General features: G+C 37.8%; 1 protein-coding gene across 1 annotated transcript in view; it reads left to right on the top strand.

Moving 5' to 3' along the window:
- RFX3 (regulatory factor X3) overlaps positions 1–25,995 on the top strand; it is a 286,275-nt gene that overhangs the window by 173,599 nt on the left and 86,681 nt on the right. Inside the window, exon 4 of the mRNA XM_089656696.1 lies at positions 5,916–6,174. Coding sequence (XP_089512822.1) covers positions 5,916–6,174 — 259 coding nt within the window. The remainder of the gene's footprint in view (positions 1–5,915; positions 6,175–25,995) is intronic.

The following is a 25,995-nucleotide window of genomic DNA, read 5'->3' as shown; positions in this document are numbered from 1 at the left end:
GGGGCATCTCAACAACACCAGCTGCCATGGAAATTTGAATCGTTGTCACTTCGTAAGTGGAAAACAGGAAGAAAACATCATAATTGTCCTTCCACTTCACTGTGAGCAATTCATCATTTTTCAAGGAGTCTTTCTACCCCTTTCTAAGATGGGTATTTATTTAAGATGGGGGAAGCCACAGTGATTAGTTTGCAGGGTAGCACATGCGCCAATTCCAAGATTGTAGAAATGTCTAAATAGTGGAAAGCTTGTATAAAAATTGTCCAAGTATAAGTGGAACCCCATATGGAAAAAGTCCCAAACTATCTTGTCACTGCCCCCCATGTAATCTGGGCATCCAGGGTCTCCGCGTGACTATCTTTTCCCTCGTATATCTGAAAATTACGTGTATAGCCTGTTGCCCTCTCACAGGTCTTATACGTTTTGACCCCATATCTGGCTCGCTTGCTGGGGAGAAACTGTTTGAATGCAAGGTGGCCAGGAAAGTTAATGAAGGACTCATCAATGCAAATGATTTGCTGGGGCGTATACAAATCTTAAAAATTCTGCTTAAGATGATTTAGAAGGGGCCGAATTTTGGGGAGCCTATCATTTAGGGTCACCTCGAGGACGACAGAGTGGATTGTCGTTGAAATACATAAATTACATTATATTCTCATATCTATGCCTGGCCATGGTAGCAGAGAACATGGGCATATGATGAATCGGGTCTGTGGACCAATATGACCGTGATTCATTCTTTTTAGTAATGCCCATATTGAGGGTTAGGCCCAATAAAATTTTTAAACTCAGAAACCATTTTCAAAACCAGGTTTGAATTTTGGTTGACTGTGATAAATTGTGTGTATACATTGATTTGGTCCACAATCAGTCCATATAGATCTTCCTTGAGAAAACAGCTCCAAAAAAATCAAGGAGAGTAGTTAAATATGCTGTTTCCAGCTGAATTCCGGGTTGGGCAGTGAATGGGGGAAGTACAGGTGCTGCAGAATTTTTGGGCTGCCAATCAGGATTAGCAAGCTGCCAATCAGGATTTGCAAGCCCATCGAGAAGGACACTATAAACTACGGACACTACGGGCCTCAGTTCGAATTTTTGATGGCTGCAGGACACTACTTGTGCTAACCACCGCACAAGCTTGTACTGCACTTATGAGACTCACCACGTCACCAAGTGATAATGAAGTGCTGGTATGCAAAAGATGTACTAGGCCACTGGTGCTCACCAGTTCACCAAAAGGTAGAGCAGCACTAGTACTGGCACTCTGCTGCATATGAGAATCATCATGCAATTCTAACCTAAGCAACCTGGGAATGGGGTCGAGTATGCCTGACCTTAGCAGGGACCTCTACTCCATTGTCTGAACTATCTGTCAGGGTGCCACAGCTCTCTACTGATTCGTATTCTGAGGCAGATTCTGTCAGTGAGGTGTCCCCTTCACACTCATATGACATACTCGAAATCCTGTAGGCCTCTTCACTAGTGTACCTTTCATTGGGCATTTTGGCCACTAAATTTATAGGTACCTAATGCGACTTGTGGGAAAAAGAGCACCTGCTGTCAGGGACTGCTTGAACCACTACAAAAAAATGTACCTGCTAGTGCTAGCAGAGATCAAGCCTGATCTTGCTAACCTGCAGGTTTGTGTGCAATGTATCAAGTGATCGTGATCTACGCAGGTGCTGGCAGGTATCAAGGCTGACCTTGCTAATGCTGCATTTTTGGGGACACTATACTATTGTGAACGCTGGTATAGTTCTGATCTGATCAAAGATATTAATCTGTTTAGACACTATACTAGCAATGGAGGTTTATTGTGTATGTGAGCATGTTCCTGGCAATCAAAGGGTTAAATGTAATGACAGATATAGTAGCAGGCAATCTAACGCTATCTGGGAGGGACACTAACTAATGCCAATGCTATCTGAAGTTGCCTGTGACACTAATACAGTGATCAGTAAAAAAAACATCTGCACACTGTACTAATGACACTGGTGGCAGGGCGGTGAACTGGGGGGAGATCAGAGGGTGAAATGTGATCTAGCAGTGCTTTTACTCTGTGTATGTACTGCTTTTACTCACGTAGATCAGCTTTCTTCTCTCTCTGGAACGGAATGTGCTCCAGGGAGAGAAGATTGCATCATTTCTTGTGCCTGTGTACTTTAAACCCAGGCACAGGCTGAGCTTTGATTTGGTACAACTGATCAGCAGGTCCAGACCAAACATCATTGGCCTGAATCTGGTGAGTGGTCGGTGCTGTACCTAATCACAGCACCGCTGGGTCGGCGGACACACGTATCCCCTGCCTGTGAACACGACGGGAGCGCAGATTACGTAAATATACATGATTTTGCTGAGGGAGTCCACCCTGTAGTAGTAAAACTGCTATAGAGCAAGTTTAACTGGTTAACCTATGTAACCGTATAACAATTTAACCTTCAGAAGGGTCACAAACTGTGGAGAAAGTTTGTAGACAGCTTCTGCAAGAAAGGTGCAAGTCTACTCTTCCTACAACAGCTCATAAAAAGTAAAATATTGTTTTTTTCAGTGAAGTTGACTTTTAATAAACAAAGGAAACGCTTTCTATGGGGTTTATGCGAAGTAGTGGGGTGATTACCCCTTTCATATACAGTACCTTGCAAACAATATTTTGATCTAATTAACCACTTGCCTACCAGGCACTTATACCCCCTTATTTACCAGGCCAATTTTCAGCTTTCAGCGCTGCCGCACTTTGATTGACAATTGCGCGGTCATGCAACATTGTACCCATATGAAATTTTGATCATTTTTTTCTCACAAATAGAGCTTTCTTTTGGTGCTATTTAATCGCCACTGGGTGCTTTACTTTTTGCGCTATAAATTTAAAAAGTGCAAAAAATTTGGAAAAAAAAAAAAAGTTTCTTTGTTTCTATTATAAAATTTTTCAAACAGGTAATTTTTCTCCTTCACTGATGTGCGTTAATGAGGCAGCACTGATGGACACTGATAGGCGGCACTGATAGGCAGCACTAAAGGGCACTGATAGGCAGTACTAATGAGGTGGCACGGATAGGCGGCACTGATAGGCAGCACTAATGAGGTGTCACGGATAGGCAGCACTAATATGCAGCACTGATAGGCGGCACTGATAGGTGACACTGATGATGGGTACTGATAGACGGCACTGACTGGCATCACTGCGGGGCACTGACTGGCAGCACTGACTGGCACAACCGCTGGGGACTGACTGGTGGCACTGACTGGCAGCACTGCTGGGCTGCACTGGTGGGTGGCACTGGTGGGCAGCACTGGTGGGTGGACACAGGTGGGTGGCACTGGTGGGCACAGGTGGGTGGCACTGTTGGGCACAGGTAGGTGGCACTTCTGGGCACAGGTGTGTGACACTGCAGAGTGGCACAGGTGGGTGCTCTGCTGGGCACAGGTGGGTGCACTGCTGGGCACAGGTGGGTGATCTGCTGGGCACAGGTGGGCGGAGCTAGTGGGTGCACTGCTGGGCACAGGTGGGCGGAACTTGCGGGTGGCACTGCTGGGCACCGATCATCAGGGCACTGATCATCAGTGCCCTGATGATCGGTGCCGATCCCCGCTCTGACAACTGCCGGTTCTCGGCAGTACTTTCCTCACGATCTGACAGCGTGAGGAAAGTGCAGCCGCGAACCGGCACTTGCATTTCCCTGTGATCAGCGTGTCATTGGACACCGCTGATCACGTGGTAAAAGGCCGGTATGATTGGCCTTTTACCACATCACGTGATCAGCTGTGTCCGTTGGACACAGCGTTCACGGAGATCGCCGGGTGCGCGCCCCCTGGGGCGCGCAGGAGAGCGCGTTCTGGGGGGGCGTCATATGACGTCCGCTCAGAACTGGCCGGCCGCAGTGCAGCCGTCATTCGGCTATCTGCGGTCGGCAACTAGTTAAAAACAAACAAATGTCTGAGCAGTGGTGGCTTTATTAAAATTTAAATTAAAGTGTCATTAAACCCAAATCATTAAATCTATCAATAAATGCTGTATTACATGCTGTTCATACTCACTCAGTCACTATGGAATTCATTTTCTGTATTCTGCAAAAAAAAAAACTGGTTGATTCTGCTGTTCTCTGTCTCCCCCTCCTGTCCATGTCCCCACTGCAGCTGGGGATTTTGCAGAGCAGTGTTGGCAGCTAGTGTATATGCTCAGTTTTCAATGTACTTCTACTCTGAGCATTCCCTCTGAGCAGCCCATGTGACTATAGAGTCACACATGTGGGTGTATACATGGTGGTAAATGATAGCTCATTCCCCCGTCCCCCCTCCCTCCACCATGCCCACTAACCAGCTAAAGACAATGAGGAGTGGGATATCACATCTTGATTGATGGCGGCTTCACCTCCCTGCTATTCTAAGACACAAGCTGGAGGGTTGTCTGCCTGTTATTGGCAGAAATCCACCCACACCATGTTATTGCCAAAAAGTAATAAATATATTAATTCAAATATATATTTGTATGACCATTTAAAACTATTGATATTATTTAGTTTTACTCTGTATTCCAAAAGCTGTTTTTTTTTTTGTTTTTTTTTTTTGAACACATGACGAGGAGCAAAGGACTAGAAGCTCCTCCTGCCACTGCTTTCATGCAGACAGGCTGGGAAAGAGCTGGGTCATGTGACAGCTGTATATCTATTAGGGAACATACTAAGATGTGATGTTGTTTTATTATTTTTTTTGTTAAAATAATTACAGTGCCATCATCCACATTCAGAAAGAGAAGGGATGATGTAAGTTAAACAGTATGTGTTTAGTATCACTTTAAGTACAACTGTGCTTTCTTGTTCAAGACAGAAAAAAAAACTAATCTGTAAAAAAGGAAAACATTAATACAGTAATGTCCAGGGTTTAAGAATGCATTGGTGCTGAGACTGGGCATTAGGTAAACTGATATCTTCAATTACGGGAAGTCTTAGAGCAGGTGACTTCCATTCTGGCCCTGTGTGGCTTGTATATGCATGACAAAACATGGCTTTGTTAAATCTGGCTTTTGGGTGGCAGATGTTCAGCTAATTAATGTTCCAAGGACCAGTCAGATACATCATGCACATGAATCCTGTATAGCTGCAGCACACACAGCTCTCTATGTTTGTACATAGCTTCCATGAATATAAAGGTTGTACTTTTACGCTTACACTCACTAGCTACAGGTTGCACAGAAGCGTGTATTAAAACACAGAGATGACCTATTCCTCCTTCTCATCCTGTAGAGAATAAAGACTTGTCAGTGGCTTTGTGCTCACATGGTTTTTCTATCACATTGCAGAGCAGATCTCATAACTGTGCTTGAGGTCATGAAAATTAACAGGGGATGTCATTTGTAATGTAATAATGAAACAGAGAGCAACTTATTTATGGTTTTCAATTATCATTCACAAGAGGAGTTAATTATGGTTCAGGGACTTCCATTTTTCTCTTGCTTGCAGAATAAAGCTTTTTTATTTAATAATGTACAAGTCAGTGTTAAATTGTATTGAATATGATACAACTTATTTGGATAATTGAGTACATACAGATATAAAGAGATGGTGTGAATATGCTGTAAAGCTAGCAGCTTGAATTGTGATCAAAACAGCCATTCATTTGGAACATATTTATGTTATTTTTTTTTTATAAATGCCTGAATGATTTTTTCTTGATCATGAAGCCTACTAGTTCTTTATCCCACTGGTCCATGTCAAACTCCTGCTCCAGTATTTCTATCCCCAATCCCTGTGAGACTTTTTGTATTTTAGAATGCAACAAATAAATAGTACTGCATAGTGGTACACGTCCAAAAATTCTGAAATGAATATATGTAAAAGCTGTCAACTGTGTACTTTATTAATACAGTTAAAGTTCAAAGCAATGATTTAGGTTTGTTTTTTTTGTTTTTTTCCCTCAAGCCGGACAACAACATACCCTTACACAGAAACTCAGATGTACAGCCAGAACACAGGAGGAAGTTACTTTGACACCCAGGGTGGATCTGCACAAGTGACCACCGTGGTCTCATCACACAACATGGTGGGCACTGGAGCAATTCAAATGGGGGTCTCTGGAGGACAAATCATTAGCAGCTCTGGTGGAACTTACCTAATTGGAAACTCCATGGAAAACTCAGGCCATTCTGTGAGTCACACAACCCGCGCCTCTCCAGCAACAGTAAGTGCATTGTTAAGTGTAATTTGCAGAAGATACAGGTGTGAACAGACCATTGACCTTCTCCTTAGCAACTGCTAGTGACAGAAAAGATGTAGCTGTTCTCTGTGTATTTTCTTCTGATAACGAACTAGCACATATCATTTTTCCCTGGTAATTGTTACAAAGTGCTTGTCACCGTGGAGCTACTTGTCACTGGCTGAACTATGTTTCTCCATATACTGAAAAAACACATACTAAGAAATGTTACAAATAGATTATATTTATCTGTCGCGTTCACTTTTTTTCCAATTTACTGTGCCTGTTGTGTTTTTCTTTAATGAGACTTTTATATTCTCTGTGGCCTTGATATCTTAGCTCAAGAGAGTCTTCATAACTAATTGTAAAATCTTTTTATGGCAAGACTTATTATGGAGCAAAGAAAGAAGTAATGTCTGCAACATTCACTGTATATCTATAATGTGGAAATTGTATAAGAGTAACAATGAAAATGAGGAGAAAAGGAAAATAATAGTTTCAATCCATAGCAATGTAATAATAGTGATTTCTCTGTCAAATACAATACAGAGTAAGGTCATCCAAGTGCTACATGTTTATAGGTAGCAATTTGAGAAATGTAAACATCACTTGTAAAAGCTGAGTATTGGAGTTCTTAAATAATTGATAATAACATGCACATGACATTTGGGGAGCATTTTTTGGCAGAAAGAAAACACTGAACGCTTCTAAACACTACTAAAATGCTCTTAACAGTTTTTTTTCCAATCTTTTTTATCCCTTACATGTACTAACAAAACACTAGCACTCCTGCGTTTTGTTTTGTTTTTTTAGCTTAAAAGAAAAAGGTAAAGTGACATGGATACATGTATGAAATAACAGGGTCACAGGATTGCTAGTTGCTGGACATAAACCCATAGGAAAATCAACCAAGCTCAAATACCACACTTTACTATTTGGCGTTTTTCAGTGTTGTAAATGTTTGTGTTTTTTTTTACTAGCTCAAAGCACATATTATATATTACAAAGGGTATTACAATAAACAGTACTGGAGTAAGTCCCCGGTCACACCGATCTGACTTTGAGATCATGAGACTCCAGTGAAGTCGCACGATTTCAGAGTCGTATGTCATTCCGACTCGCGGTGCGACTTGCAAGACATCTGTGGCTTGCAAGACACAGGTGTCTATGCAAATCGCACCTGAAGTAGTGCATGCACTACTTCAGAAATCAGTGCGGCTCCAACCAAGTCGGAATCGCACTGATATGACCACTTTAATTGCGGACAACAGGGTGCGACTTGCCATGCGATTTGAAACGTGCATGGCAAGTTGCACCTGGTGTGACTGGGCTCTAAGGGTCAAGTTTTGCCTGAACTATTGTGCATTTATGGATCTGTGGTGACACTATACATGGGATAATCTCAAATGACACAGGAGTGATCTTACAGGTTTCTCAGGTGTAAATCCTGGGTTACTGCTGAGCAACTGCATATAAATAGATTTTGTTATACAAGTAAATTGTTTTAGATATTAAGATGTGCATGCATTTGTTTCTTTAAAGTGGTATTAAACGCAAAAGCAAATTTTTTATTATTTTGTAGCTTACCAATTTTTAGATGTGATGGCTGCATTCGTTTCCTTTTTACTTTTCTGTCTTTTATTTTCATCTGGCGATCTGGCCAGTAAGTCTGGTGTTTTTTAACAGAACAAACAGTCCTACAAATTTAGCAGTTAGAGGGTTGAGACAAACCATTTCTGCTGACAGGGGTGCTTACAGTGGACAGCTTTTATTTATTCATGTAAAACCTTTATCCCAAAAGAAAAAAACTGTTGCTATAAATGCTTGTGTAACTGGAGTTGGAGTTTGGCTTGAATTTGTTAGTGTATCTAAATCTGCCTGTACATCTAACACTCCACTACCTCCAGGCTGACAATGCTGCTGTCCAAAGGTGGCCCTGTGTCCTTCATCCAGAGTGTAGGCACTCTCATACAGGGAGTGTGTTACAGGCCAACTCACCAGGTGAAAACAGGGGTAAAAAAGCCTAAAAAAAGAAAACTATTGTAGCCACTACATCTAAGGATTGGTAAGCTTCAATAAATTACTTTTTTTGCCTTTGGGTTTAATACCAATTTTATCCTAACACAACCGAAATTATGTAGCTTTTTGTACGTAAGCAGATCTTTAAGGCTCCATGCACACTGGGTGTTTCAATAACGCTGGTAAAGTTAGCTGTGTAAAGTCACGTTAAAAACGTGAGCGTTTTTCAGTGTTTTTTAGCATTTTTGTATTCGCGTTTAGTGGCGTTTTTTCGCATTTTGCGTTTTTTCGAGTTTTTTTTTTTTTTACAAAAAAAAGTCTAAAAAAGGTGGTTTGCTGCGATTTACCGCGTTTTGCTGCGTTTTTCAGCGTTAGAGCGTTTTTACAGCTTAAAAACTCTTCTAGTTTTTGCATTTTTGGCAATAATTTACTGGCAGAAAAAAAACACTGAACACTCTTAAACATTGTTAACTGCTGCTAAGAGCCGGTTTCCAGCATTTTTTTTTTTTTTTTAGCACAGTTGCTGGCATCCTGAACAACCAGTGAATAGCTAGAGAAACCCCTTGGGCAAGCTGGCGGGAGGTGGTGGAACTGTCAAACTGCAGGAGCCAGCATCTGGTGTGAACTTTTTTTTTTTTTTTGAGGGGCTGACGAATCGGCGGATGGTATTCATCATGAGTGATGTTGGATCTACTTTTTTTTTTTAAAATAATGGACTTGGACCGGCTCTGTGTTTTTTACTCACTTTTACCACTTTTTTGGGATACCTCCTACTCATTCACATAGGGGAGGGCAGGAATATGGGGGCCACCTTGACAAAGGGGGCTTCCAGATTCCAATAAACCCCCCACCCGCAGGCCCCTACAACCACTGCTTCTTAACTAGCTGATCAGCTAAACTCCGGCACACAACAGGAAGAAAATCACTGGGAAAAAAAAATGCTCATATTGAGTGTTTCTTAATCCAGCGTTTTTCCAGCATTTTTTCCAGCTCCTCCTGCATGGAGCCTTAGTTTTCCTTTGTCAACTCTTTTAATTAAACTTTTGTATTTTGCTTTTGATACCAATTTGTGGTTTGCTGTTTAAAAATGGCATCTTTTTCATGGGCAACATAGTTATCCAATCTAAATTGGATAAAAAAAATGGTCTTCTGGTGGAAACTCCATGACAATAGCTGTTAAAGTGGAATTACTGCCCTGTGATTAAAAATGTCCCCTCAGCCCTCCTCCTACCTATGCTACCTAACTAGTTGGACTGTACCCTTACAATTTCAGACGTCTTACCTGTCCATAATGGGCAAGAGAAAGTACTTTGCATAGCAGAGTTCAATGTTTGATTACAGGATTGGTGCAAAGCTGAAGGTTTTGTTTGTTAGTCATGATGCTAGCGGTTGATCTGATATTAAGCTGATGGTCTGCATCCCTCACACAAGGGCATTGAACATCTTTAATCCAAATTAAAAGGTATGCGCTAATAACAAACTTATACAAAAGTGTATGTCATCATCCAAAAAACATTAGTGTTTTAAATAAATTAGAGTGTCCAAACATAAATTAGTGTCCAAAAAAAAATATATATCTTCAGTGACTTGAACCAATTGTGAGAAATCCACCACCAAAGGAGATTAAATGAACTCACCAGAGCTAATGGCTGGTCAGATTATAAACCAGCAACAGCGCTTGTGCTCTGGGAGCAATGAACCCGATGTCCAAATAGATATGGTGATGTTTCAGATACTTCCAGATAATAATCACAGCCAAACAACTTTGCAGCCCAAGCTCTTATAATGAACTTCTCCACTCTGTCTCATACCTCCATGAGAGCATGCAGTACACTCAGGAACAAAAAAGAGAACATAATGGTGCAATACGTTTTTTTCATTTATCTCTTTAATAAAAAAGGTATAAGGAAACTCACAAACAAGGTGTCCAACAGACACCAGCTTCAATCGCAAAAAAGGGTTGAGATACAGTTAACGCTCACCGCAGATCTCTCCCATACAGCACAGACCAGCAAGGCTCTCTAACATCCACATCAAATAGGCTACGCCCAACCGGTTTCGTCACACCGACGTCATCAAGGGGCGGTACAGATGGGAACGTCACACAGCTCTTATAAATACCACCCTTCATCTACATAGTTTTAACACCCAGCCAATCACTGCGTTCCTAGTCTCCTTAATCACGCCGGCTAGAACAGGTGTTTCCCAATTTAATTATACATATACTCTATTATATAAACAAAAAAGCTAAATATATATACCCTGCAGGTTTGAATCAGCACAATACCGTTCTCCTTCAAAATCACCCACAAAAAAATATAAATATAAAAACATAAATATATGCAGAAAAGCAATATATACCATCCTGTGCATGGCTCTTCAAACCACAGAAAAACCCTTAAAGGGCCATGCACAGAACTTAAAGCACAACTCTTCTCATACACAAAAAAATTAAAAAATAAATTTTTTTTATAAAAATATAAACCAAATTAAAATAAACTATATATAACGATCACTACATGTAATCAATATTTTAAAATATTTATCTTAAAAATTTGTCAAAAAACAATTTAAATCAATATCTATGTTTAAACCTCTTGGTACTAAAGACTCCAATTCATATATCCAAAAAGTCTCCTTTTTTGATATTTCTTTAATCAGATCTGAACCCCTCCAATGACTTTTTACTCTCTCAATTCCATAAAATGTCGCTAAACTCGGATCACTATTGTGTCTTAATTTAAAATGTCTTGAAACACTATGTTTGTCAAACCCTCTCTTTATATTGTTCAAATGTTCATTTATCCTAGTCTTCAACTGTCTCCCTGTTCTTCCAACGTACTGAAAATGACACGGGCATTCCAAAACATAAATCACATGAGAGGAATTACACGAAATAAGTTGTTCGATCTTATATTCTTTCTTAGTTATATTTGAAATAAATTTCTTCCTCTTTATTTTATTCGATCTATTTATCGTTCTACATGCTTTACACCTGTTACAATGAACAAATCCCTTCAAATCGGGAAAAAAATCCACCTCTTTTGGTGGATCTAAAACATTATGCACTAATTTCGTCCTTATAGATCGATTTTTCTTATAAATAAATTTAGGTTTTTTTGGGATGATCTTTTTCAATACCTCATCTTTTAACAAAATCGGCCAATATTTCTTGAAAATACCCTCAATCTCTTTATACTGATTATTAAAGTTGGTAATAAAAGCCATATCAAAGTTGTTATTCTTTATCTTTCTATTAGACAGAAAAGTACTTCTATCCTTTTTATCAATCATTTCCCTTTCTGTTGACAAAAAAGGTTTTTTATATCCTTTCTCAATAAACCGATCGATCAATACATCAGTTTGATCACCAAAATCTTTCCTTAAACTGCAATTCCTTTTAATTCTTGTAAACTGACTTCTTGGGGTATTATATAGCCATTTAGGATGATGTCCACTTGAAACCGGGATATAGCTATTTTTATCAATATCTTTAAAAAAAGTTTTAGTATAAATCTGTCCATCATATTTATATAAGATCAAATCCAAAAAATTAACCTTTTCAAAATCTTTAGTAACAGTAAACTTCAACCCATAACGGTTTTTATTAATATAGTTTAAAAATCCTTCAAGATCTATTTCAGAACCCCTCCAAATTACTATAATATCGTCTATGTAGCGCCTATACAGCGCCACCTGTGGCCATTTTTCAAATATACATTCTTCTTCCCATTTATCCATAACGATATTAGCTACACTGGGAGCATACTTAGCACCCATAGCAACGCCCCTACATTGCTGAAAAAAAGTATTATTATACCAGAAGAAGTTATTCGACATCACAAATTCTAGTAATTCACAAATAAATGCTCTTTGAGTTCTTTTAATATGTGATTTATGTTTCAATGCCCATTTAACTGCTTTCAAACCATCATCTTGTTTAATGCTGGTATATAAGGACTCAACATCAATAGTGACCAAGTAGCAACCTTCAATATTCTCTAAACTCGCCAAAATACCAATAAGTTCTCCACTATCCCTTAAAAAGGAACGATTGTTCTTCACTATCGGTTGTAAAAATGAATCTATGTATTCTCCGACTCGAGAGAAAATAGAATTAATCCCACTCACAATGGGTCTACCAGGGGGTGTTTTTTTATTTTTATGTAATTTGGGTAGGTAGTATATAGTAGGAATTCTTGGATTATTAATACATAAATATCTCGCCTCTTTCTCGTTTAAGACTCCTAAGTCTTTACCTTTATTAATCAGCAGTTTTAATTCACCCTTCAATCTTTTAGTAGGGTTTGATGCAAGAATTTTATATGTATCTTCAACTTTAAGCAATCTATCCATCTCAAGTTCATAATCTTTTTTATTTAAGATAACAATGCTACCACCCTTATCAGCCCCTCTAATAACAATCTCTTTTCTTTTTTCTAAATCTTTAATACCTTGTCCGAGTTCTTTTGAAGTATAATATCTCTTTTTAAGATTCATATCTTTAATTTCAGTCTCAACCATTTTTTTAAAAACATCTAAATATTCATTCCCTGTATTTTTGGGATTAAACGTAGAAGAATTCTTCAGATTACTATGCATGTAGACCTTTGCAGGTACTTTACTGATCCCTTCTTTCTTATTATCTTTATTTTTCTCAAAAAAAATTTTTATATTCAACTTTCTAACGAACTTTTGCAGATCGATAAAAACATCGAATTTACTTACATTTTTTCTGGGTATATATTTTAGCCCTAAATCTAAAACTTTTAGCTCTTTTTCAGTAAGACAAACATCACTTAAATTAAAAATTCCAGTGCCTATAGATCTCTTTTCCTTTTCTTTTCGTTTTCGTTTACCTCCTCTTTTTCCTCTATACCTCCTCCATTGTTTTTCATACCATATGTACCTTTTTGATTCCATCCCCTGTAATTGGGATTGTAATATCTCATCTCTGGGTCCCATCCTCTGCTCGGGTCCTGAAAACCCCCTCTATTGGAAAAATTACCCTGAAAACCTCCTCTCTGAAACCAATTACCTCTAGCTCTCCCCGCTCTCCTATAATTGAAGGTCCCTCTATATACCCTTCCTTTTCCTTCATAATAAGGTCTATGAGTGGGATTATTCAATTCGAGGGTATTCATATCATTTTCATGAAATTTTATCTTTTGCTTTTCTTGGGGAGCATTGGGAGTTTTTTTCTTAACCGAATTTGTATTGACTGTGACTTTTTCTGGTGTAGATTGTCGAGAATCAACTTCTTCAATACTCAAATTTTCTTGCCATTTGTAAACTTTATTACTTTTATAGTCATCTGTATCTCTGTTATATTTTTTTTACTTTTTTATTTTTAGTATCTAGATCAATTTTTGTAATGTATTGTTGAACTACATCTGATCTCTCTTTATATTCAGTAGTGTCCACAAAGCGCAACATAATATCTTTAAGTTCTTTAATCTTTGATTCTACTTTCCTCAATTTCACCTGTCTCCTTTTTATGATTAACTCCAAAAGTTTACTCTCACAGTGGTTGAAAAAACAAAACCATTCTTCCATCAAATCCTTATCCTCTAATCCATCATTAGCAGGTATATCCCATCTAATGCAGGCCATAGATGGGGAGAAAAACGGCAGATTTTTCTTTTAAAAAACGAAAATTCGGTCGTTCAAGCGGCCGACGTTGCCATCAATGGTAAAAAAAAAAATCGGCCGATTTTCATCCCTTCTACAGCCAGCAAAAAGTGTCCCTGAAGAGAGCTCTGCTATTTCTGACAGTTCCTTGACATTTACAGCGGTTGAAACAATGTATCTATTTATTTCCATTTAGGATACAGATGTTTTTATTCGGAAACAAATAGATACAATGTTTCAACCGCTGTAAATGTCAAGGAACTGTCAGAGAACTGTCAGAAATAGCGGAGCTCTCTGCAGAGACACTTTTTGCTGGACTGGAATTATTCTTATTTTCATCCTACTTCTTCTTCTTCCTCTTCATCCTCTTCCTCCTCTTCCTCTTCATCCTCTTCCTCCTCTTCCTCTTCATCCTCTTCCTCCTCTTCCTCTTCATCCTCTTCCTCCTCTTCCTCTTCATCCTCTTCCTCCTCTTCCTCTTCATCCTCTTCCTCCTCTTCCTCTTCATCCTCTTCCTCCTCTTCCTCTTCATCCTCTTCCTCCTCTTCCTCTTCATCCTCTTCCTCCTCTTCCTCTTCATCCTCTTCCTCCTCTTCCTCTTCATCCTCTTCATCCTCTTCATCCTCTTCCTCTTCATCCTCTTCATCCTCTTCCTCTTCATCCTCTTCATCCTCATCCTCTTCCTCCTCATCCTCTTCCTCTTCCTCCTCTTCCTCTTCCTCTTCCTCCTCCTCCTCTTCCTCTTCCTCCTCTTCCTCTTCCTCTTCCTCCTCTTCCTCTTCCTCCTCCTCCTCTTCCTCTTCCTCCTCCTCCTCTTCCTCTTCCTCCTCATCCTCTTCCTCTTCCTCCTCATCCTCATCCTCATCCTCCTCATCCTCTTCATCCTCATCCTCTTCCTCTTCTTCTTCATCCTCTTCTTCTTCATCCTCTTCTTCTTCATCCTCTTCTTCTTCATCCTCATCCTCTTCTTCATCCTCATCCTCTTCTTCTTCATCCTCATCCTCTTCTTCTTCATCCTCATCCTCTTCTTCTTCATCCTCATCCTCTTCTTCTTCTTCTTCATCCTCTTCTTCTTCATCCTCATCCTCTTCTTCTTCATCCTCATCCTCTTCTTCTTCATCCTCATCCTCTTCTTCTTCATCCTCATCCTCTTCTTCTTCATCCTCTTCTTCTTCATCCTCATCCTCTTCTTCTTCATCCTCATCCTCTTCTTCTTCATCCTCATCCTCTTCTTCTTCATCCTCATCCTCTTCTTCTTCATCCTCTTCTTCTTCCTCCTCATCCTCTTCTTCTTCATCCTCATCCTCTTCTTCATCCTCATCCTCTTCTTCTTTTTCTTCTTTTTGTCTTCCTCTTGCAGGTCACTGCTCATGCGCAGTTTTTTTATCGGTAAAAAATCGGCCGATTCGCCCACTAATTGCCGCGAAAATCGGCCGATCGGCAAAACCGGCCGATTTTTTTCCAACTTTACCGAAAAAAAAAAACGGCCAAAATACCGAAAAACGGCCGACCAAATCGCCCACTAACGATCCGAAAATCGGCCGATTTTATTTTCGGCCGAAAAATCGGCCGATTTTCGACCCATCTATGGCCTGCATAAGTCTTCTAGGTGTAATTTTCTCTTTTAAATATAATTCCAAAGTGTTCACATCCCACCAAATACGAATCTGTTTTTCTAACAAGTGCTTTAAATTTTTTAAATTATCTTCCAATTTCACTCCATTTTTTCCCCCTATAGGGTTAAATACTTCAACTAAATCCACCTTTCTTTTTTCCATATACCCAAAGATATCCATGGCAGCTCTTCTTAATCACTTCAAAAAAGTTACAACCAATACCAAATTAAAAAAGAAGAAAAAAGCGCCACTTACAAAAAACACCAAAGTGTCAGCAGCATATCCCACCCAAAATAAATTTTGGCAACAATAATCCAAATTAAAAGGTATGCGCTAATAACAAACTTATACAAAAGTGTATGTCATCATCAAAAAAACATTAGTGTTTTAAATAAATTAGAGTGTCCAAACATAAATTAGTGTCCAAAAAAATATATATATCTTCAGTGACTTGAACCAATTGTGAGAAATCCACCACCAAAGGAGATTAAATGAACTCACCAGAGCTTTTTTAATTTGGTATTGGTTGTAACTTTTTTGAAGTGATTAAGAAGACCTGCCATGGATATCTTTGGGTATATGGAAAAAAGAAAGGTGGATTTAGTTGAAGTATTTAACCCTATAGTGGGAAAAAATGGAGTGAAATTGGAAGATAATTTAAAAAATTTAAAGCACTTGTTAGAAAAACAGATTCGTATTTGGTGGGATGTGAACACTTTGGAATTATATTTAAAAGAGAAAATTACACCTAGAAGACTTAGATGGGATATACCTGCTAATGATGGATTAGAGGATAAGGATTTGATGGAAGAATGGTTTTGTTTTTTCAACCACTGTGAGAGTAAACTTTTGGAGTTAATCATAAAAAGGAGACAGGTGAAATTGAGGAAAGTAGAATCAAAGATTAAAGAACTTAAAGATATTATGTTGCGCTTTGTGGACACTACTGAATATAAAGAGAGATCAGATGTAGTTCAACAATACATTACAAAAATTGATCTAGATACTAAAAATAAAAAAGTAAAAAAAATATAACAGAGATACAGATGACTATAAAAGTAATAAAGTTTACAAATGGCAAGAAAATTTGAGTATTGAAGAAGTTGATTCTCGACAATCTACACCAGAAAAAGTCACAGTCAATACAAATTCGGTTAAGAAAAAAACTCCCAATGCTCCCCAAGAAAAGCAAAAGATAAAATTTCATGAAAATGATATGAATACCCTCGAATTGAATAATCCCACTCATAGACCTTATTATGAAGGAAAAGGAAGGGTATATAGAGGGACCTTCAATTATAGGAGAGCGGGGAGAGCTAGAGGTAATTGGTTTCAGAGAGGAGGTTTTCAGGGTAATTTTTCCAATAGAGGGGGTTTTCAGGACCCGAGCAGAGGATGGGACCCAGAGATGAGATATTACAATCCCAATTACAGGGGATGGAATCAAAAAGGTACATATGGTATGAAAAACAATGGAGGAGGTATAGAGGAAAAAGAGGAGGTAAACGAAAACGAAAAGAAAAGGAAAAGAGATCTATAGGCACTGGAATTTTTAATTTAAGTGATGTTTGTCTTACTGAAAAAGAGCTAAAAGTTTTAGATTTAGGGCTAAAATATATACCCAGAAAAAATGTAAGTAAATTCGATGTTTTTATCGATCTGCAAAAGTTCGTTAGAAAGTTGAATATAAAAATTTTTTTTGAGAAAAATAAAGATAATAAGAAAGAAGGGATCAGTAAAGTACCTGCAAAGGTCTACATGCATAGTAATCTGAAGAATTCTTCTACGTTTAATCCCAAAAATACAGGGAATGAATATTTAGATGTTTTTAAAAAAATGGTTGAGACTGAAATTAAAGATATGAATCTTAAAAAGAGATATTATACTTCAAAAGAACTCGGACAAGGTATTAAAGATTTAGAAAAAAGAAAAGAGATTGTTATTAGAGGGGCTGATAAGGGTGGTAGCATTGTTATCTTAAATAAAAAAGATTATGAACTTGAGATGGATAGATTGCTTAAAGTTGAAGATACATATAAAATTCTTGCATCAAACCCTACTAAAAGATTGAAGGGTGAATTAAAACTGCTGATTAATAAAGGTAAAGACTTAGGAGTCTTAAACGAGAAAGAGGCGAGATATTTATGTATTAATAATCCAAGAATTCCTACTATATACTACCTACCCAAATTACATAAAAATAAAAAAACACCCCCTGGTAGACCCATTGTGAGTGGGATTAATTCTATTTTCTCTCGAGTCGGAGAATACATAGATTCATTTTTACAACCGATAGTGAAGAACAATCGTTCCTTTTTAAGGGATAGTGGAGAACTTATTGGTATTTTGGCGAGTTTAGAGAATATTGAAGGTTGCTACTTGGTCACTATTGATGTTGAGTCCTTATATACCAGCATTAAACAAGATGATGGTTTGAAAGCAGTTAAATGGGCATTGAAACATAAATCACATATTAAAAGAACTCAAAGAGCATTTATTTGTGAATTACTAGAATTTGTGATGTCGAATAACTTCTTCTGGTATAATAATACTTTTTTTCAGCAATGTAGGGGCGTTGCTATGGGTGCTAAGTATGCTCCCAGTGTAGCTAATATCGTTATGGATAAATGGGAAGAAGAATGTATATTTGAAAAATGGCCACAGGTGGCGCTGTATAGGCGCTACATAGACGATATTATAGTAATTTGGAGGGGTTCTGAAATAGATCTTGAAGGATTTTTAAACTATATTAATAAAAACCGTTATGGGTTGAAGTTTACTGTTACTAAAGATTTTGAAAAGGTTAATTTTTTGGATTTGATCTTATATAAATATGATGGACAGATTTATACTAAAACTTTTTTTAAAGATATTGATAAAAATAGCTATATCCCGGTTTCAAGTGGACATCATCCTAAATGGCTATATAATACCCCAAGAAGTCAGTTTACAAGAATTAAAAGGAATTGCAGTTTAAGGAAAGATTTTGGTGATCAAACTGATGTATTGATCGATCGGTTTATTGAGAAAGGATATAAAAAACCTTTTTTGTCAACAGAAAGGGAAATGATTGATAAAAAGGATAGAAGTACTTTTCTGTCTAATAGAAAGATAAAGAATAACAACTTTGATATGGCTTTTATTACCAACTTTAATAATCAGTATAAAGAGATTGAGGGTATTTTCAAGAAATATTGGCCGATTTTGTTAAAAGATGAGGTATTGAAAAAGATCATCCCAAAAAAACCTAAATTTATTTATAAGAAAAATCGATCTATAAGGACGAAATTAGTGCATAATGTTTTAGATCCACCAAAAGAGGTGGATTTTTTTCCCGATTTGAAGGGATTTGTTCATTGTAACAGGTGTAAAGCATGTAGAACGATAAATAGATCGAATAAAATAAAGAGGAAGAAATTTATTTCAAATATAACTAAGAAAGAATATAAGATCGAACAACTTATTTCGTGTAATTCCTCTCATGTGATTTATGTTTTGGAATGCCCGTGTCATTTTCAGTACGTTGGAAGAACAGGGAGACAGTTGAAGACTAGGATAAATGAACATTTGAACAATATAAAGAGAGGGTTTGACAAACATAGTGTTTCAAGACATTTTAAATTAAGACACAATAGTGATCCGAGTTTAGCGACATTTTATGGAATTGAGAGAGTAAAAAGTCATTGGAGGGGTTCAGATCTGATTAAAGAAATATCAAAAAAGGAGACTTTTTGGATATATGAATTGGAGTCTTTAGTACCAAGAGGTTTAAACATAGATATTGATTTAAATTGTTTTTTGACAAATTTTTAAGATAAATATTTTAAAATATTGATTACATGTAGTGATCGTTATATATAGTTTATTTTAATTTGGTTTATATTTTTATAAAAAAAATTTATTTTTTAATTTTTTTGTGTATGAGAAGAGTTGTGCTTTAAGTTCTGTGCATGGCCCTTTAAGGGTTTTTCTGTGGTTTGAAGAGCCATGCACAGGATGGTATATATTGCTTTTCTGCATATATTTATGTTTTTATATTTATATTTTTTTGTGGGTGATTTTGAAGGAGAACGGTATTGTGCTGATTCAAACCTGCAGGGTATATATATTTAGCTTTTTTGTTTATATAATAGAGTATATGTATAATTAAATTGGGAAACACCTGTTCTAGCCGGCGTGATTAAGGAGACTAGGAACGCAGTGATTGGCTGGGTGTTAAAACTATGTAGATGAAGGGTGGTATTTATAAGAGCTGTGTGACGTTCCCATCTGTACCGCCCCTTGATGACGTCGGTGTGACGAAACCGGTTGGGCGTAGCCTATTTGATGTGGATGTTAGAGAGCCTTGCTGGTCTGTGCTGTATGGGAGAGATCTGCGGTGAGCGTTAACTGTATCTCAACCCTTTTTTGCGATTGAAGCTGGTGTCTGTTGGACACCTTGTTTGTGAGTTTCCTTATACCTTTTTTATTAAAGAGATAAATGAAAAAAACGTATTGCACCATTATGTTCTCTTTTTTGTTCCTGAGTGTACTGCATGCTCTCATGGAGGTATGAGACAGAGTGGAGAAGTTCATTATAAGAGCTTGGGCTGCAAAGTTGTTTGGCTGTGATTATTATCTGGAAGTATCTGAAACATCACCATATCTATTTGGACATCGGGTTCATTGCTCCCAGAGCACAAGCGCTGTTGCTGGTTTATAATCTGACCAGCCATTAGCTCTGGTGAGTTCATTTAATCTCCTTTGGTGGTGGATTTCTCACAATTGGTTCAAGTCACTGAAGATATATATATTTTTTTGGACACTAATTTATGTTTGGACACTCTAATTTATTTAAAACACTAATGTTTTTTGGATGATGACATACACTTTTGTATAAGTTTGTTATTAGCGCATACCTTTTAATTTGGATTATTGTTGCCAAAATTTATTTTGGGTGGGATATGCTGCTGACACTTTGGTGTTTTTTGTAAGTGGCGCTTTTTTCTTCTTTTTTAATTTGGCATTGAACATCTTTGTATGGAATTTAGGAGTTTTTTGGACATGCATTTAAACTGAGAAATGGAGGCAGAGGGATGTAATTGATGAGGGGCATTTTCTCTCTGTGAGGGTTTGTGTTGCTAAGCACTGGGCAGATGGAGTAGTCACTTCAGTTAAAGTTTCTAGTGCTAAAAATAAAGCAGTAGATAGCAGTGTTTGTCACATCATGTGCACTAATGCTCGTACTTTAGGCAAGAAGCTTTGTGAGCTGGCAGCTCTTATGTCTAGGGACAACTTGGACTTTGTTGCAATTACAGAGATATGGTTAATTGATTCAAATGACTGGGAAATAACTATTCCAGGGATACAGACAACTACACAGTTATGACAGAATAGGGAAAAGGGGAGGTGGATTTTCCATATATATCAAAAATAGCATAAATGCTAACAGTAATAAATAAAAAAAAAAAAAAAAGGGAAATACTTGAAATCTTCTGGGTCTGCCTTCCAACCAGAGAGGGATCTTTCCTTAAGCCGATCGTAGATGAGTCAAAAACCGAGCGAAAATTCTTGTCAATCATCTCATTAGTGTGCCAGCTGCAACACTTGATTTTCATGCTGCAATCGAAAGTGCCTGACAAGGTCTGCATCCCTTTAGATATGATTTCCCTTAGGGAGTATCTCACCAAAAATGACTTTTTTGTGGCAGGTGATGCCCAAAATCTGACTTGTATCTTAGTACAGACATCTAGGAAAAATCAGCCAATCACACAAGCAAGAAATTACATTTTTAAGAGTATTCTGTATACCATCTGTGTAAAGAATACCTCCAAATTGCCATATTGCATTTTACAGAAAATTATAGCGCTGCAGATTGAAAAGAAAAGATAATTTTTAATAACATTCAATTACAATAGGACTTGTCGCTTATATATATTTTATAATATTTTTTGTTTGCTATTTATTTTCCCACAAAAGTGGAGTTACCCTTTAAAACAAGAACTGGAAAATCATATACAAAAACAAACATTTTAGATTTCAAAAGGACACATTTTGCTGAAATGGGAGAATTTCTAAAAACTAATTGAAAGGTTGAAGTAAAACAAGAGTTATTGATCAGTGGGCACTGTTAAAGTTTATTTTATCCTGGAGGCAACTAGATTAAATGTCAGGCAGGTTAGTAAGAATAAACAGAAGAAAAAATAATTTGGTTCATAAAAGAGGTAAGTTGGATAGTAAAGGAAAATAAATCAGCATATAGAAGATTCCAGGAAACAGGAGGTGTAGCTGACAGAGAAGAGTATAAAAATAGACAAAGGGAGGCCAAAAACATCAGTGCTGCCAAAGCACAGAAAGAGGAGCAACTTTCTAAATCTATTAAGAAAGGAGACAATACCTTTTTTAGGTACATTAGTCATAGAAATAAAAAATGCGATGGGATCACTAAACTGGAAACTGGGCACAACACTTATGTTTATGAAGACCTGGAAGTAGCAAACCATTTAAATGATTACTTCTGCTCATTCTTTTCAGAAATAAATTATTCTAGCAATAACAAGCTGGGGAATTGTATTGGTTCTAGTAATGACTGTTCATTTTTAGGATTTCTGGAGACAGGTAGCAAAGGAACTGGCTCAGTTAAAGCTTAATAAAGCAATGGACCTCAAGAACAGCAAGGTAGAAGCTGGCAATTACAGGACAGTGAGCTTAATATCGGTTGTGGTCAAGTTAAAATTTTACTAAACCCAGGACTCTGCATTCACTGTATCTGGTCTCCCACAGTACAGAGAGCATGGACATGCAATTATTTTAGTAAATATAAACTGCTAAATACCTTTTTTCATCAGCAGTTAGAGCAGTCTCGTGACTTCGATCAGTGTCCAGCAGAGCACTGGTTAAAGCTTGTAGGAGGTGTTTTCATTCTCCTCTGATTGTCCTATGAGGCAGAATAACCCCTGACCCTCTGTCTGGACAGTGGTGATTGGCCCTGTGCTGATCACATGCACTCTCCCAAGAAAAAACTCTCTAGCAATACACACTAAACTGAGCATTTGCAGGGTGACTCCTAGGGCTCTGTACTATCAGCAGATGAATTGGGGACAGTAAAAGAAGTGGAAGATCAGAGAAGACCTGATCAAGCAGCCTTTCTACACAATGTGGAGGAATAACCCCTTAGATTCCACAAGTATAACCAGCACGCTTTACTACTGCTACAGACTGATTTTACTGTTGTGGGTTTAGTAACACTTTAGTGGAATCACCTCTGAAAAAAAGGATCATTAATCATTTATAAACACACAACTTGCTGGACACAAAGCAGTATGGCTTCACTAAGGGCAGATCATGTCAGACTAATCTTATTGAATTCTTTGACTATATCACTAATGTTTTGGACCAGGGTGGTGCTGTGGACCTAGCATAGCTTGATTTCAGCAAGATATTTGATACAGTTCCACACAATTAACTAATACAAAAGTTGTACAAGCTAGGACTTAGCCCTTGGGTGATTCAGTGGATATGAAGTTGGTTAAAGAATAGATACCAGAGTGTATGTTTTAAATGGGGTTCACTCAGAACAGAGACCAGTCACTAGTGGTGTACCACAAGGCTCTTTACTAGGTCCTGTTCTATTTATTCTATGTGTAAGTGAAATACCTTATTCAACAACCCTTTAGTTATATCTTTTTGCTGATGATACAAAGGTGTGCAATAGGGTTGATATCCCTGGAGGTGCCTGTAACATGGATCATGAATTGGTATTGCTGGAAAATTGGTCAAAACAGTGGAAACCGCAATTTTATGTGTTGAAATGTAAAATAATGCACCTAGAGCAAAAGAACCCCTTGAGAGAGTACAACATTGAGGGTACAGTGTTGGCCAGCAATACAGAGGAAAATGATTTGGGGGTACTTTTCTAAGATGATTTCAAAATGAGCAGATAGTGTGGCCAGGTAGTTTGAAAAGCCAGTAGAATTCTAGGATGCATCACTAGAGGGACCACCAACAGGAGGAAGGAATTCCTGGTTAGATCTCATTTAGAATACTGTGTTCACTTTTGGAGACCGCACTTACAAAAAGATCTTGATAAGATAGAACAATTCCAGAGATGGGTAATAAAAATGACGAAAGGTCTGAGGGATAAAACATCAGGATCGACTTCAATAACATAATATACAGTATACAGTCTATAGAAAAGACGCGAAAGGGCAGACCTGATTGAAATCTTTAAATACATTAAGGGACTGAATAAGGTTCAGGAGGACAGTACTTTCAGTATGAAACCAAGATCAAGAACACAGAGACATGACCTCAAAATAACTGGAGGAAAATTCAAACCTAATCTTAGAAAGTATTATTTTACTGAAAGGGTAGTTGATGTTTGGCATAGACATCAAGCAAAGGTAATGAGTCAATTGACAATAAGTTTCTCCAAACATGCAAAAAATAAAATAAAATACAAAAACATGTATACTTTTGGTTTTCAGCCCTTTCTGGTCTGGTCATGTGATCTGCTCCAGCTCTCCAGTGCAAGTCAGCACCTGCTGTAGAAAGGAGGAGAGAGTGCAGACAATGGCTGGTTTATGGGAGTCTATTATTGAGATCATGGCTCCAGGAATTCACAGCTATTGTCGAGTACTCCCTCCTTCCCTCTGCTGGTCCCCACTGACACAGGGGATCAAGTCACTGAAGCAGAGCAGGTTGAAAATAAGTAAGTATACACATTTTTTACACAGATTAGGCAGCATATGTAGCAGGAAGGAGGAGCAGACATTTTCAAACCTAGTTAGTGTTAGGCAGGAATGCTACCTGTTTTGGAACAGGTTTTTTGAACGCCAATTGAATCCAATTACAGTACATATTTTATATGTATTCTGTATTAACAAGCTTTGTCTTTAAAGTTTGATTTTACTTTCTTACAGTTCATGACACTTTATTGCACTGTGGGTTTCTTTTTAATTCAAGGGGTTAAACACAGTTAATACTGTATTGATTCAATGCTTGTTTTAGGGGAGATATAATTGTATAAATTGCAGGGTAAAATTATTCATCCAGCTGTGAACTGAAACTGCAACACAATTCTGTCGTCCCTGCACATTCTTGATCCACTTTCCCTTATACTGCTAGTATTCATATGCAGAATGGAGCTTCTCAACTTAGACTCTGAGACACATTTAATTGGAACATTTTCTGCATACTTGGAAATTATATAAAAATCCCAAAATGATTTTGATCGTTTGCAAGCCCATCATACTGTGATAGTGCACTTCAATTTTTATGTACAGCAGAAGGTCAAATAAAGGATTATTAGATATAAAGGTCACATCCCTGATTGATAGTGAACTGAAATGAATCATGTTGTTGGTATAATAAAAAAGAATCTTTATAGATGAATGTGTTGTTGAATAAATATTCAGACTTACCACACTGGAACCTAATTATATTGAGCTTTAGTTCAAAATGTTCTATCCTTTTTATCAGCTATTATTGTTTCAGAATAGGAATGCATATGTTCTTTTTCTGGCAATAAAAATGTCCTTCTCGTCCATCGAGGGACACAGAAATAATTGATTTTAGGGTTATTCTGCCAGCTACAGGATTGGACACAGGCAAACAAAAACATTATAGGCCATCACAGGATGACCTCTCCTACTTCCAGTTTTTGCTAGTATCCTGGGAGGATGAACATGTTTTTTTTTTTTTCCTTAACTTTTTCTTTATATTTTCTAAATAAACATTTCCTCAATGCATATCTCTACTTAAGCTGGTCTTTACGTGGCAACTACCTGAAACAATCTTTACTCAGCTAGTTTTAGAATGCTGTACCCACCCACCAGCACTTGACTGAAAGTAGTCAGCATAGAGTGGCTGGAGAAAGTTTGTATGAAGGATATCATGGGCAAGTGGTCAGGAAGGTGGGAGAATAACAACTTTCCGCCATCACAATATCTCCTGTCTGGTTAGACCAGTACGCGTGGGTGAACCTAGGACATTTAGTCCTACCAGCAGCATGGAGGAGAGATGTTCCATGCTCTCTGACCGGAAGTTAGGGGTAAGCATACACCCCATGGACAGAGCTGTGTAACCAAGATAATGGTAAATGAACCCTTAACAGAGGGAGTACTTGTAAAATAAAGGTATTATTGAATATAATACATGCTTTTAAATATAGAGCTGGTTTATAACTACTTCAAGACTCACTCGATAGTAGGTCTAGGCTTTTCGTTATGAGGGTATTGTTTCCCAGATTTGCAAGGGTGCCTCCATGTAAGTTCAACCAAGTGGATAGTTAGACTGCTTTTGGATTTCTTGTGTCCCTCGATGGATGAGAAAGAAACTAGGATTTTTGTACTCACTATAAAATCCTATTCTTGGAGTCCATTGAAGAACACATATCCCACCCCTCTGTGTGTGCGTGATATTGCTCAATGCTGGGAGTAGGAGGGGTTATCCTGGGCTGGCCTACAATATTTTTGTTTTGTCATGGTCCAATCCTCTTGTAAGCAGTAGTATAATCTAATAGTTAATGACTTCCTGTATCCCTCAAAGTACTTAATGTAAA

The sequence above is a fragment of the Staurois parvus genome, unplaced genomic scaffold (genome assembly GCF_062004578.1).
Source record: "Staurois parvus isolate SC_StPar_1 unplaced genomic scaffold, SC_StPar_1.0 ptg000929l, whole genome shotgun sequence".
Lineage (NCBI taxonomy): Eukaryota > Metazoa > Chordata > Amphibia > Anura > Ranidae > Staurois > Staurois parvus.
This window is presented reverse-complemented; position numbering and strand designations above follow the sequence as displayed.